The sequence below is a fragment of the Mercurialis annua genome, linkage group LG5, assembly GCF_937616625.2.
Source record: "Mercurialis annua linkage group LG5, ddMerAnnu1.2, whole genome shotgun sequence".
Classification (NCBI taxonomy): Eukaryota; Viridiplantae; Streptophyta; class Magnoliopsida; order Malpighiales; family Euphorbiaceae; genus Mercurialis; species Mercurialis annua.
The window spans coordinates 43,892,443-43,906,807 of NC_065574.1; the positions used below are offsets into that span (position 1 = coordinate 43,892,443).

The following is a 14,365-nucleotide window of genomic DNA, read 5'->3' on the forward strand; positions in this document are numbered from 1 at the left end:
CAGACAAATGCACGTTCGGGGTATAAGCAGGAAAGTTCCTGGGATTCATGATATCCCAAAGAGGAATAGAGGCGAATCCAGAAAAGATCAAGGCGATAATGAACATGAAGGCACCTCGAAATATAAACAAAGTTCAAAAACCCAACGGGCGAATCATTGCACTCGGAAGATTCATGCCCTGCTTGGCCAAAAGATGTTTGTCGTTCTTCAAGGCCCTAAAAGGGACACAAAAATTCGAATGGAACAAAGATTGCGAGGAAGAATTCGAGGGACAGTACTGGTAAGAGAGGAAGATGGCGAGCTAAAACCAATTTATTACATTAGTCGAGTCCTGAAAGATACGGAAAGAAGGTACCCGGAGATTGAAAAAATGGCGCTCGCCTTAGTAACTACAGCTAAGAAATTGAAATACTACTTCCAAAGCCACAATGTGGTAGTAAGAACAGATCAGCCTATGCGAAAGGCGATCCAAAGACCTGAGACGTCCAGAAGACTCGTCCATTGGTCCATCCCACTTAGCGAACATGATATCCGATACGAACCCCGTCCAACACTCAAAGCACAAGCCTTAGCGGATTTCGTAGCCGAGATAACCCCTGGCGAAGCGGAAGAATCTGTACCATAACTACTATGGGAACTTCATGTAGATGGAGCTTCGAATGAAAAAGGAGCAGGAGCGGGAGCCATTCTCAAAGGACCCGGAAAGGTGAACATCGAATATAGAGTAAATATCCAATTCGCCGCTAGCAATAACATTGTGGAATACGAAGCCCTGATCGCAGGACTCGGCTTAGCTTTGGAAGCAAAAATTGAAATTCTGAAGATATGCAGCGACTCTTAGCTGGTAGTAAATCAAATCAAGGGAGAATATCAGGCTAAAGAAACAAAAAATGATTGAATATTTGGAGAAAGTCACAAAAATACTCCGCCAACTAGAAGCACAGGGAGGACAGTGGGAAATTATACAAATCCCACGAGAGGAAAATACTGATGTTGACGCCATCACCAAGTCAGCATCCGAGCTAGGAGATCTGTTCATGAAAATGTAACTAAAAGAAACTCTTGAATCGCCAAGCATCAAAGAAGAAGAAATAATGACTATCGACGAAGCCGACTCCTGGATGACCCCGTTATCAAATACTTAGGCTGAGGAGAATTACCGACAACGTTGAAGCAATTCAAACCATCAGCAAATCTGCCAACTACTCGTATCACAACGGAGTTCTCTACCGAACCTCCCTAACTCATCCTTGGTCTGGATGCGTCTCGCCCGAAAGCAGAAGCTCAATCCTGAAGGAAATACATGAAGGAATATGCGGGGCACACGAAGGAGCGGTCACCATCGCGAGAAAAACAATGCTTCAAGGCTACTACTGGCCAACCATCAAGGAGGATGCTAAAGCACTGGTGAAAAAATATGATAAATGCCAAAGGCACGACAACGTCAGCCACAAGCCGGCGGTACCACAGGGATCTCTAGAGAGTCCTTGTCCATTCGCCACATGGGGAATCGATATAGTAGGACCATTCGAAAGAGGAAGAAACCAAATGAAATTTTTGATCAGTCGAACACTTCACAAAGTGGGTCGAAGTAGCGCCAGTTTCAACCATAACAACGGCTAGAGTGGAAGAGTTCTTTAAAAACGAAGTAATATATCGATTCGGCATACCTCACACAATAGTAGCAGATAATGGAAAGCAATTCGATTGCAAAAGATTCAAGAAATTTTACGAAGACCTGATGATAAACCTAAAATTTACATCAATGGCACATCCCCAGACAAATGGGATGACCGAAGTGACGAACCGAACCATAGTGCAGGGGATAAAGAAACGACTGGCCCAATATAAAGAAAATTGGGTAGATGAACTCTACAACGTTCTATGGGCATACAGGACGACCCCAAGAAAAGGAACAGGCGAGACACCCTTCAGGCTCGCCTATGGCACTGAAGCGGTAATACCTGTAGAGATCGGTATACCGAGTATCAGAGTAAATTACCTAGAAAAAGAGGCGAACGAATCAAAAATAAGGCTATGCCTTGACCTACTGGAGGAGAGAAGAAATCAACTAGGAATTTGAGCTGCAGCTTACAAGAAACAAGCTGCCAAGTACCACAACAGGAAAGTGAACTCGAGGGAATTTCAAGTAGGCGATCTCGTTCTACGAAACGCCGAAATTGGCAGAGGGAATGCTGGAGTAAAGAAAATGCAACCGAATTGGGAAGGATCCAACATAGTGGAAGAAACTACTGGAAAAGGCGCATACAAGCTAAAAACAATGGCCGGATCCATAATCCCAAGATATTGGAATGTAGAACATCTAAGAAAATACTACCAATAGACTAGATTGTAGCATGTACAAGTTTTTCCATTATGAAATAAAGAAGATTCTACGATGAAATAAAAATTTAACAGACTCGTTTGAGTCCTAGTTAAAATAAAGACCCGTTTGAGTCAAAAAAACAAACAACAGATCCGTTTGGATCCACAAACAAATTACATACATCTGAATCTCAATTGGGTTCGCGATTATGCATTCGTGAAGTTTAAATTAACTTCTGAAAATAAAGAACAAAACAAGCGCGAATTTAGATTAACTCAGAAAACAAATAAAAAAGGAACAACGATTGAAAAGGATCATATATTAATTGAAGGGTGAATTATAACGCAATTTACATTGGATCCGCCACGATCCAATATAAAAACCAAGCAAAAAATAAAAAAAGCTAAGCTTTCTTCAAGGCATCCTGTTTTTGCTTGTCCAGCTTCGCCTTTACCTCTTTGGCTAACGAGGCCGGGATCTAGCTGATTCACCCCAGAAAGGTCGATGCCAGGGTTCTGCTCCCGCAGCTTCGCCCCGGTGGCCAGCCGGTACTGAGTCATAACCTGGGAGTAAAAACCCCCAGACTCACCCGATCGACGGCGAAGGCATCTTCCTCCTTCTTCAGACCATCCCGTTCCTTTATGAGGGCATGGAAAGAAGACTTTAGAGACTGGATCTCTTCGGACAAAGTCCGAACCCGAGTCTCTAAGGCCGCAACCTCCCTCTCCTTGGCGGCTTTGGAAGAGCGCAACTGCTGGGCCAGACCCTCCGCTTCACTGAGAGCATGTTCCATCTTTAATTTCTCCGACTGCCAGGACTCAGAGTCTTTCTGAAGCTTCTTCAGCTGATCAACCGCATCCCAACGGCGTTTCTCTAAAACGGTGATTGACTGAACCACATACAAGGAAAAACAATACAATAAGCACAAGATAATACTTCATTATAATTAAACAAGATAACAATGGAACTTACCGAAAAGTCGCCAAGACAGGCGAACTCAGCGAGACCATCACCGTGATCCCGATCTATGGACTCTATGTCCTCCTTAATAATAATATTCTCCATGCAAGCATGAAGAATAGCTGCGTTCGACAGCCGGGGCCGATTCTGAGCATCCGCCCATGCAGCAAAGCGAGGCGCTTTGCCACCAGAAGTCTCCTTAGAAGCTTTCCTTTTCTTGAGCCTCTTGGAAGAAGGATCGGTCTGATCCTCGGAAGGCCTCTTCTGGCCAACAGATGGCACCTCCTCCGGAGGAGACTCAAAATCTTTCGGTTGAGGCGAAGCCAAACCAGAACCAGCGCCTAGAACTTGATCGCCAAAAGGCGGGGTATCTTTCGAGCTAGGGCTCGGGCTCGGGACTACAACAGGGGTAGGGACGACTCCTCTAGTTACTTCGCCCATATCTACAGTCATATCGACATATTATCAAGGAGATGATCAAGAGAAGTCGACATCCTACAAAATAATAGAAAATAGCAAAGGTTAGAAAAATACCTTCTAAAGGAAGATCTGCCAAAAGAAATTTGCGACGATACAAATATCACTCTAAAAGAACGCTGTGTTTAGGCTTGTCAGCCCGACAATCCGATAAAAGTGCCAGGGCGAAGTCCCTCTCTTCGCCAGATAAAGAAAGAATAGTAGAAAGTGAAACTTTACTTTGAGTAAAGGTTCGCGACAAAGAAGAAAAAGACGAATGCTGGACCAAGACAAATTTCGGAGTCCAACCCTTCAAAGAAGAAGGAAGAGAAAAAAGAGACTGATTCGGTCGACCACCAGAAAAAATAAACTCCTCGTCCTTTCGGCGGGAGAAAATATAAAAAGAATTAAATAAACCAAGAGAAGGCTTTCGTCCGCAAGACCTACAGGACTCAACAAAGCAGCAAATAATGCGAATGCATTCGGATGAAGCTGACCAAGGGGAACGTTTAAATTACGACAAATATCTACAATTAAAGACTCAAGAGGTAAACAAAGACCCGCCACAAACTGTTCATGAAAAACAACAATTTTCGTAGGCAAATCTGTACCATGATTCGCCTGATACGTTTTTCTGGGTTTTACAATAGTATATGACTCGGGAAAATCGAATTCTTCAGCAAAATCTGTTATTTGCTGAACAGACAGAGAACTTCGGGTATGCTCCAAGTCATCACGAGCACCCCGAATCCCTTCTGTTACTTCTGACATTTTAAAAATTAAAATGAGGGGGGGGTGACAAGGAAGGACGATGAAATTTCAATTTTAAAAGATCAAAAGAGAAGAAAAAAGATGAAATGGGAAGAACACGAAGAACAAACTAAACCCAAATACTAAAACAGAAAATCAAAGAAGCAAAAGGAAAGCACAAATACCTCGAAATCAAATAAGTTGGATCAAAGGAAAGATATGGATCAACCTGAAAACGAAGAATCATGAAGATGAGTAACGCTACAAAGATAGCAAATTGCTTGAAGAAATCTGAAGACTTTTTGCAGAAAGATGGAAGTAACAGAAGAAAAGTGACAAATGAACACTTATTTACCCAGAAGAAGAGATCATGAAGTTGAAGAGACGAAACCCTAAGGGTCGCGTCGGATGAATGACAAATGTCATACAAACAAGACACTTGTCTCTCATCCAGAAACCACACTTCGCCGATGAATGCCACATGGTAGAAAGAAGAAAAATAGAAATCTTGCCGGAGAAGTAAAACGACTCGTCAAAATACAAAACGACTCAGCTCCAAAAGAGCTAAAATTTACTAAGGCATAAATATGCTCAAAACGCTGCTCAAAATAAACTGACTTTAGCATCGAGAAGTTAATCGAACAACCATCGTCCGATTAGCTTCTACCCTGTTTTGCAGGTCTCATTCACCGGATCAGAAGGCAGACTCCATCAATTAATATAAAAATAATAGTTATGGATATAAAAGTAATATCATAGAAAGATAAGTTGAGGAGTAAAAATATGAAATTTATACATTTATATTAAATAAGAGAGAACAAATTTATGTCTAATTATATTTTAAAAGAGTATTAAAAATACTAATAATTACATATTAAATACATACATAAATAATTTAGTTTCATGTAAAATACAATAAAATTGAACGAACAAAGGATCACTTTACCCCCTGAACTTGGCGCAAAGTATCAAAAACGTCCAAATTGAGAAAACCAGATCACTTTTACCCTGAACTTGGCAAAACCGGCTCAAAAACCCCCCTTATGCTGACGTGACACTTAATTGGAGAGTGAGATTTCAAATTTTAAAATTAACTCTATTTATTTATACTTAACTTTAATTAATCTAATTTAATTAAACATACTAATCAAATAATTAATTCTAACTAACCTAATCTAATTAAATTAAACATTCTAATTAAACACTTAATCATAATTAACCTAATCATAATTAACCTAATCTAATTAACCTAAAACTCTAAACATACCCATAATCCGGCCAACCTCCGGCCTCCGTCTCCAACCTCCGGCCTCTGTTGCAGAGACACTCATCGTCTCTGTAAGGAGACGAACGCATCTGGATTCGTCTCCTTACAGAGACGAACTCGTCTCAGTATCAGAGACGAGACGAGTTTGTCTCTGTATCAGAGACGAACCTATCTGGGTTTGTCTCTGATACAGAGACCAGACGACGAGCTTCAGAGACGAAGCTCGTCGTCTCTGATGGGCAGCTGCTGGAGAAGAAGTCCGGCAGCTGCTCATCTATTAAAAAAAAATTATTTTTTTTGTAAAAAATACAAAGTAGTCCTTTTTATTTTTAATTAAAATTCATTTAACATATAAAGTTTTAAAATAAAAAAGATTAAATAATTTTTTTTAAATTATTATATGTTAATTTAAAAAATCAAAAAATATTAAGCACCTTTTTAAACTATTTACCATTAAAAACCACCTTTTAAAAAAACCACCACAAAAAATCGGAGAGTGAGGTACACTCTCTAGGGTGAGAGTGGGGAGGGGGGGTTTTGTACTAAATTTGACAAGTTCAGGGTAAAAGTGATCATTTTTTGCTAATTTGGACGTTTTTGATACTTTGCGTCAAGTTCAGGGATAAAGTGATCCTTTTTTCAAAATTGAACTGACACATAAAATAAATTTTAATGTCAGAGAATCTTTTCGATTGAACTGACACATAAAATAAATTTTAATGTCAGAGAATCTTTTCGATTATCAAGCCTCTCTCCTCTCCTAAACAAAATACATGACATGGCATTATTTTGTAAGAATAACCGAACCGAAACAAACAGGAGAAATTTAGGAGAAATACTCCAATTTTGAAAATATTTATAAATCTTACCTCAGTGTTAAAAAGTTAAACAAAATACTTCCCGTTTTTTAGCTTTTTCTGTTTTTACTCTATACAATATATTTATTTGTTTTAATACCAAATTCTTCGAACAAAATACGCTAAACTTTTGTAGCTTTATCTTTTTACTCCGTCTTTATTATTCGTCTTCTTCGATGAATCTACAACCATGATTTTCAATTTTTCTCTCAACTCTCCAATTTTTCTTTCCAGATCTCAATTATTTCAATTTCTTATGAAACAATTAACAAGCTGAAGGCGAGCAACAAAAATCAAAAATTGAAAAAGAAAAGGAAAAAGTTGTGAGGAGCAGTGAGATGAAGATGTCGTTGAACCCAACGAGGATCTAAACTTGCAGATTCTTGAGAAAGTGCTTCTAAGTTCTAATAACAATTTATGTGTGATGTAAATTTACCTAATTTTAATAGTCTTTATTGCGATGAAAAACGATTCAGTTTCATGTGGTTGAAATCTAATATATCGGTTCTCGAATTCGATTTTATTTTTCTGAATGTCTTAGTGTTAGCTTGTTGCTCTTCATGCTTCGCTTTGCTCCGACGATTGAGAGCTCGGCTGAACTTGTTGCTGCTCTTCCTATCTCACGGTGCTCCGGCGATTGAGAGCCCGACGGAGCTTGTTGTTGCTTTTTCCCACAACTGAAAGTGTGTTTAGTGGTGAAATATTTGAAGTGGAGAGGCTAATTGGTATACATGTTATGCTTGTAACTTTGTTCTTGGAATTTTCAGTTGCCTAACATGTGTCAAATGCTCTAGGTGCGTTGGAAGGGGTATGGTCTAAGTGAAGACACTTGGGAGCCTATTGAAGGCATGAGGTATACTGTTTTACAAAATATTCAGTCCAAACTTCTTTTGTTATCTGTTTAAACTCTTATTCATTGTCATTTTTTATTATACTCTTATTAAGTTAACTGAATGTTTATATAGGGAGATGTTTATTTTATTCGTGGAGGCCCTCCATGTCAAGAAATCAGTGGCTTTAATCTATTCAGGAACACAAAAGCTCCCTTAGATGATCCCAAGGACCATCAAATGGTTATATATATGGATATTGTAGAGCATTTAAAGCCAAAGTATGTCCTCATGGAAAATGTTGTGGACATTTCAAAGATATATTGACTATGACTTCTTTTACATTCATAGCTTGGACTTGGCCATTGGTTTTTAATATATTTTAGTAATTAATATATTTACTATTTTAGTTTTAATTTTTTTTAGTAATATAATAAAGTATGAAAAATAAATTTTTAATATTGTGATAAGTTTATGATAATATTACGATATATTTCATGATAATGTAATAATAATATAATGATAAAATTATGATAAAGTATGTAAAATAATTTTGTAATATTGTGATAAGGTTATGAAAATATTATGATAATGTAATAATAATATTATGATAATGTAATGATAAGGTTATGATAATATTATGATAAATTTATGATAATATTATGATAAAATCATGATAAGATTATGATAAAGTACGTAAAATAAATTTGCATAATAAGATTTTAATAAAATTAGGAAAATATTATCTCATTCTGCATAAATTATGATAATATTATAATAATGTTATGATAAGGTTATGATAAAATAAGTCAAATATAATTGTATAATAAAATTATGATAAAATTAATGATAATATTTATAATAATATTATGATAAAATTACGATAAGCTTATAATATTATGATACTCTTATGAAAATGATATCTAATTTTGCATAAATTATGTTAAATAAGCTATGCAAAAATTATGACAAAAGTTATGATAATATTATGATAAAGTCATGATAAGATTATGATAAAGTATGTAAAATAAATTTGCATAGTAAAATTATGTTAATATTATAATAAAATTATGATATTATTAATGATACAATTATGATAAAATTATCTCATTCTTCATAAATTATATAAATTAATTTATACAAAAAAAAACGAGAAAGTATGAGAAGAGTATAATATTATGATAATACTATAATAAATATTATGATAATATTAATGATAATATTATGATAATATTATCATAATATTGTTTGGTGTTTGAAGTTAGAAAAAATTAATGATTAGTGTTTGATATTGTTAAAATTTAAAAATTAATACCAAAAATGCTAAATTTTGAATTTTTTTGAAGTTGTTAAATCGTTGCAAAAAAGCTGCTATTTGTATTTTAATAAGTATATGATAACATACAAATGACATGAAATAATTACATAGAATAAATAAACAAAGTACAATTTCCAAAGTTCATAATCTGTTCTTTAGTCTTTATAATTAAATAAACCTTTTAATGATCATTTCAGCCATGAATCTCAACCAGAAATTCAACCTTATACTATAATATTAACTAAACCTTATATTAATTAACCTTATTTTTCTATTAAGCTTTGACAGGTTTCTTAACTTCTTTTTTAGGATCGGTCACAGTTAGATCTCCATCTTTTATTGAAGCTTTACCTTGTCCATATTTTCCTTCCCCGGCAGCCTGCATCTCTTGAAAAACATGTTGCAGATCCGTTTTGAGAGAGAGAGAGAGAGTAGGTGAGAGAAAAAGAGAGCAGGTGAAAGAGAGAGAGAGAGAGAGAGAGAGAGTAGGTGAGAGAAAAAGAGAGCAGGTGAAAGAGAGAGAGAGAGAGAGAGAGAGTAGGTGAGAGAAAAAGAGAGCAGGTGAAAGAGAGAGCAGGTGAGAGAGAAAATGTGGTCCTAACAAGATGTCAGAGCAATGTTATATGTGAGAGTAAAATCAAAATTATTTTAACACGGAGAGTATTAACACAAAAAAATAAAAACTATGATGTATTTTTATTGACTTTTCTATATCGAGGTATAATTTATAAATATTTTATTATTTTAGGTAAATATGTAAATTTCTCAACAAACAGCCCCACCTAACGGATCTCGATCCGACCCGAAAATATCGCTCCTTTCCTTTCTCTCTATTGTTTCATTTCGCCTCTAAGTAACCACGGCCACCGTCAGCAGCGGCCGCGGAAGCATTTGTAGCATCTTATCTTCAGCTTGTTAAATAACAACCACCGACAGATCTAATATGACGGTCTCCGACGACGAAAATGATAGCCTAGCACAATTTCTGGAGTCAGAGGTCCTATCCGAAGTCTCCGACCAGGTAATCTCATCAAATAAATTTTTACAGTTTTATTTCAAATAGATTTTGTTATTTTTAATTAAATTGAGTTTCATTTTTAATTGTTTTTAGGAAGAAGAGGAAATTGCAGAAGAGAAAATAATAAAAAAGCAAAAAATGAAGGAGACAGAAATTATTATTATTAATGATGATAAAAAGAAGAGGAAGAAAATGAGGATCGAGAGTGGGATATTGAGCAAGATTCCTCCTGAATTATTTATTCATATCCTCAAATTCATTTCTTCTGAGGTTAATTTTGTTCAATTTTAAAACTTTGATTTTGTTCTGTGTATATGTAGCATGGGCGCTTCATTCAATCACGTTTTTTGTTTCGGAAATGTTTCAGATACCTGACGTTTTAGACATTTTTTACATAAAAAACTCTCAAATAACTCTGTTTCGCTGTATCCGTGCTGCCTAGGTGTATGATGTTGTATTTTTGAAATGGAATTTTATTGCAGGATCTGATGACATGTTCACGAGTGTGTAGATTTATGAATTACGCAGCATCTGATGAGTCCTTATGGCATCGCCTGTCTGTACTTTACCAATCCTTTTTTAATTCATAATTGTTGATTAAACTTCATGCATTTTATATATTTTACCATGTCGTATTGTAATTTATGATAAAAATGGTTCATGTTGCTGAAATTGCGGCAGGTATAGCTTGCGATGGGGTATACTGCCTCCTTCTAAGAGGTTATCTGATAGTGGTTGGAAGAAGCTTTATATCCAGGTAAATTTTCTCATTCTTCAAAATCTATGTCCATTTATCTGTGTGTGCTTTTTATGAGTACTATATTTTTTATAGACTAAATATTACTTGGTTCATTTGTCACTATTGGATGAATGGTCGGTATATGAAAAGTACACTATAAACAAAGTAATTGTCGAATTTCCCACATCTATATCGAGGAGCAATGTATGAGTTCTCAATTCAAATGAACTGTTTGCTTATTTTTTTTAAAAGATATAATTAATAAATAATAATTCTTAGTTTCTAATTTATTTAAATTATTGTTTAAATATTATTATGTAAACTACTTATTAAATTTATATTTTAAAATCATTTTAATTATTTAATTTGTTATTTCAATGAGTATTTTGTTTTAAAATTGATTATATTCTCCCAGGTTTTAAATTTATTTAACTTTTTATTTAATCTTTTAATCATAAAAATTGTTATTTTAAAATTATTTAATTTTTTTCTATTATACAGTTTATTATTTACAAAAGTATAATATAATCTAAATTTATGAGTTATCAATTTGTAAGTTATTTACTTTTTGTTTTATAATTTCTAAAAGTAATACTAAGCTAATCAATTAATGCTATTATTTTTAAATTCATCAAATTTAAATTAGAGTTTTTTTAAAAAAAAATAATAATAATAAGAGTTTTGCGCTAGTGCACAGGTATACGACTAGTTTATAATATTTTCTTGTCCCCTAACAGAATGCACATCCTGACAATGGGCCATGAAAGTGCAAGGGTTTAGTTCCAATTACGCTTTCTTGTGACAAGTGTGAACAGTTTTGTATAAGGAGAAAACTCATTTTAACATTCATCATCACTAATTCAGTCCATGATTATCAATAATATTTTTCTCTAATGTAAAATGATGATTGTCTAACTGCTCAATAGCCTTTACATTTTCTCTTTCTTGACAATGAAGGCTGGAATTAAAGGAATGGAGTGAATGGGATCAATGCTACTGAAGTACTAGATAAACAATTGTTTTTATATGTTTCAAGTTATTAAAAAAATTAAACAAGTTTTTTAAGCATGGCTTGAATGATTTATGTTAGTACTGGTTTTTGTTGTGATCAGTGGTGGTTGGCTCCTCTCTATTATAAAGTCAATGTATTCTCTTTATTTTAGTAGTTTGGGACAATCTTTAACAGTTCTACTGTTGTCTTATTTTGGTTTGATGTGATCCATGCAATTGTTGAAGCTAATGAATCGGTATTGAAACAATGGCAATTCTGTTTTGCAGCGTGATGAAGAAGAAATGATTAAACTTGTCAGCAACTGCCAACCTGAGTTTAAAGAGTACTATATTCAAATGCATGCGTCAAAGAGAAGTCAAGCTCCTCTTCCCTCACAGGTAATGCAAGTTATCATTGCTCTGAGTGGTAGCTATGTCTCAGTAGCATTTTATTCCCTTTGTCATTGCAAATTTAGAGTCTGCATATTCTTAAGGGATTTTTGTATACCTGGTACACACTTGGAGATTGAAATGGAGGGCCAAGTCATTTCTGCTCATAGCAGTACAGAGATTTTTACCTAGGATTTTGTGCATGTTCTAGAATCTAGAACTGTTTTGACCTGCAAACTTACTGAAGTTTTTTTTTCCAAATGTTAATGATATATGACTGTTTTGGATGGTTAATGATTAGGTACTTATCTGCCTGCTGTTTTATATAGATTACGCGAACAATCAATGAGAATGAAAGTTCATTGCCAAGAAGAGAAACATCTGACTTGGTTATTGTGGTTTCACCAAATAATTAGCTCCATGTTTCCATAGGAAGTTTTTTTGCTTGCATGTGATGGTGCGCTGATTCTCTATAAGCATTTGAAATCCTTTAATGTGTGTGTATATATATATACACATATATGGTAGATCTGTTTTGATTTCATAATTTAATGTGTGGCAGTGTGAGAATTTAATTATAAAACTTTCAAATTTTTTATGTTGTCTTTCATTCTGCATCACTCAAAAGGAGCAACACTTTTCAATCAGTATATAAACTCTAAAAATCTGTGTGGTACAAGATGAAGCATTTCTAGTAGATGCAAAGGCAGACGTATACAGTTGTTCAGTTTCTGTTTTCAGTCAATATTTGAAAGGCCTAATCACTCAAAAACCCCTCACCTTTAAACTTTTTTTCAATTCCACCCCGACGTTGAAAATTTGTCAATTTTACCCACTTTTGAATTTTCCGTTTTCAATTGTACCCCAATATTTTAATTTTTGTTAATTTTTTTACTTAAATGATGAAATCATTCAATTAATTAAGTATAAACATGAAATTAAATTTCTTTTTATTCAAAAAAGTACAAATAAGTCCTTTAATTTTAAAAACTAACTAAAAACCATAATCAAATTAACACTAATTTAAATTCTTAATTAATTTAACTAAATTTAAATAAATTTTAAAAATATACAATTAATATATGCGAGACATGGAGAATGTTTTAAACAAAATTCCAAACGCAAAAGACGTTAATTTAATTTTTCAGGGTACAATTGAAACACAAAAATGCAAAATAGGGTAAAATTGACAAATTTTCAACGTCAGGGTATGATTGAAAGGGGCTAAAAGGTCGGGGTTTTTTAAGACATTAGGCCTATTTGAAAATAGACAATAGAGTTTTATTTTAAATGATGCATATTTAATCTTTTGGCTTAATTTTTATGAAGGTGAAAGATGATCGGATAATTCTTGACAAGACAATCTTTGATCAAGTGTCCATCTGGAAAAGTAAAAAAGGCCTTGCAGATAAGGTGGTCGCTGACCACACTTGTTCTGGAGAAACATGTTCTTACTACCAAATTGGGGATGTTTTCGTTTGTGAAAAGACTGGAAATGTTCATGGTAGGAAATTTATAGTGTTTAATTTGTCCAAAAGTGATTTTGTTTTGGTGATTTAGGGCATAACTTGTATTCTTCTTGTTTCTGTTATCAGTGTGCGGTGATACATGCAGAGACGTTATTATAAACCCTGTAAATGAGCTTTTGGTCTGTACAGTTTCAGGGCGATGTTTTGATAGACTATTGTCACCTTCTGAAATGGGACCTGAAGCTGTAAGTTAAAGTTCCCTCCAGCGCACATTTTTTTGTATTCTTTAACTCATTTTTACATTCTGTTTCAAACTCTGTTGTTTATGATATTGCTGCTGTATAATTAATTGTAATGTCTTATGGTTCTTGGGGAAGGCGGAAAGCTCAGCGTCAGATGAAGCAGAGCCATTCATGGGATCTGGTCGTTTTGGTAATTCTAGATATTTTTACACATTCTGTTTCGTATGGTTCTGATGTTTTAGGATGCATTGTGTTGAATCTCATTGCTGTGTTTGTTTTATGGCAGCACGAGCTTATTTGTTGGGATACAATTGCGAGAACGAGAATGAGCTTGAAGCTACTTTGAGGTTTTGCTGATTTATATGTTGTTCTGTATAACTTTGATGAATTTAAATGCTACATAGCATTTGAGTTTGTTGTCTGTATAAAAGTAATAATGTAGTTTCACTTCATGTAGTACATAATTTGGCTGTTATGTAAGTTGTAGGGAGACCCGACATGATTGCCATATGAACTTTATGTGGCACGGTAAGTGACATGCCATATGGCACCGTTCTATCTGTACAATTATATCAAAACTATTTTTTAAAAAATATATTTGTCAAATTATCTAATAGATTTGTTAACAAAAGTCACTTTATTGTTATAAAACTATAGTTAAAGCATATTCTAGTTACAAGTTGAAATAATACGGGAGTATTGTGTCCGACTGGATGCCATAGCTACCTTTGAATGTTCACTAAATGGAATAAA

The 14,365-nt window shown here is 34.5% G+C and overlaps 1 protein-coding gene and 1 long non-coding RNA gene across 3 annotated transcripts; both read left to right on the plus strand.

Annotated features, from left to right (window-relative positions):
• The first annotated feature begins 6,573 nt into the window (after positions 1–6,573).
• On the plus strand, positions 6,574–7,788 carry LOC126682823 (uncharacterized). The gene is made up of 3 exons (XR_007641525.2): positions 6,574–7,341; positions 7,411–7,469; positions 7,582–7,788. It is a non-coding gene; the product is annotated as an uncharacterized LOC126682823 (long non-coding RNA).
• Positions 7,789–9,515: 1,727 nt separating this feature from the next.
• Positions 9,516–14,226, plus strand: LOC126683355 (F-box protein SKIP31). Of its 2 annotated transcripts, XM_050379220.2 has the most exons (9): positions 9,516–9,785; positions 9,876–10,052; positions 10,265–10,338; positions 10,464–10,539; positions 11,800–11,910; positions 13,231–13,405; positions 13,497–13,615; positions 13,748–13,802; positions 13,899–14,226. In XM_050379220.2, exons 1-9 carry the CDS (start codon positions 9,708–9,710, stop codon positions 13,967–13,969), a joined length of 936 nt encoding a protein of 311 aa, XP_050235177.1. In that variant the 5' UTR covers positions 9,516–9,707; the 3' UTR covers positions 13,970–14,226. The 2 variants fall into 2 exon arrangements, with proteins under 2 accessions (XP_050235177.1, XP_050235178.1); XM_050379221.2 differs by lacking the exon at positions 9,876–10,052.
• Positions 14,227–14,365: the final 139 nt, after the last annotated feature.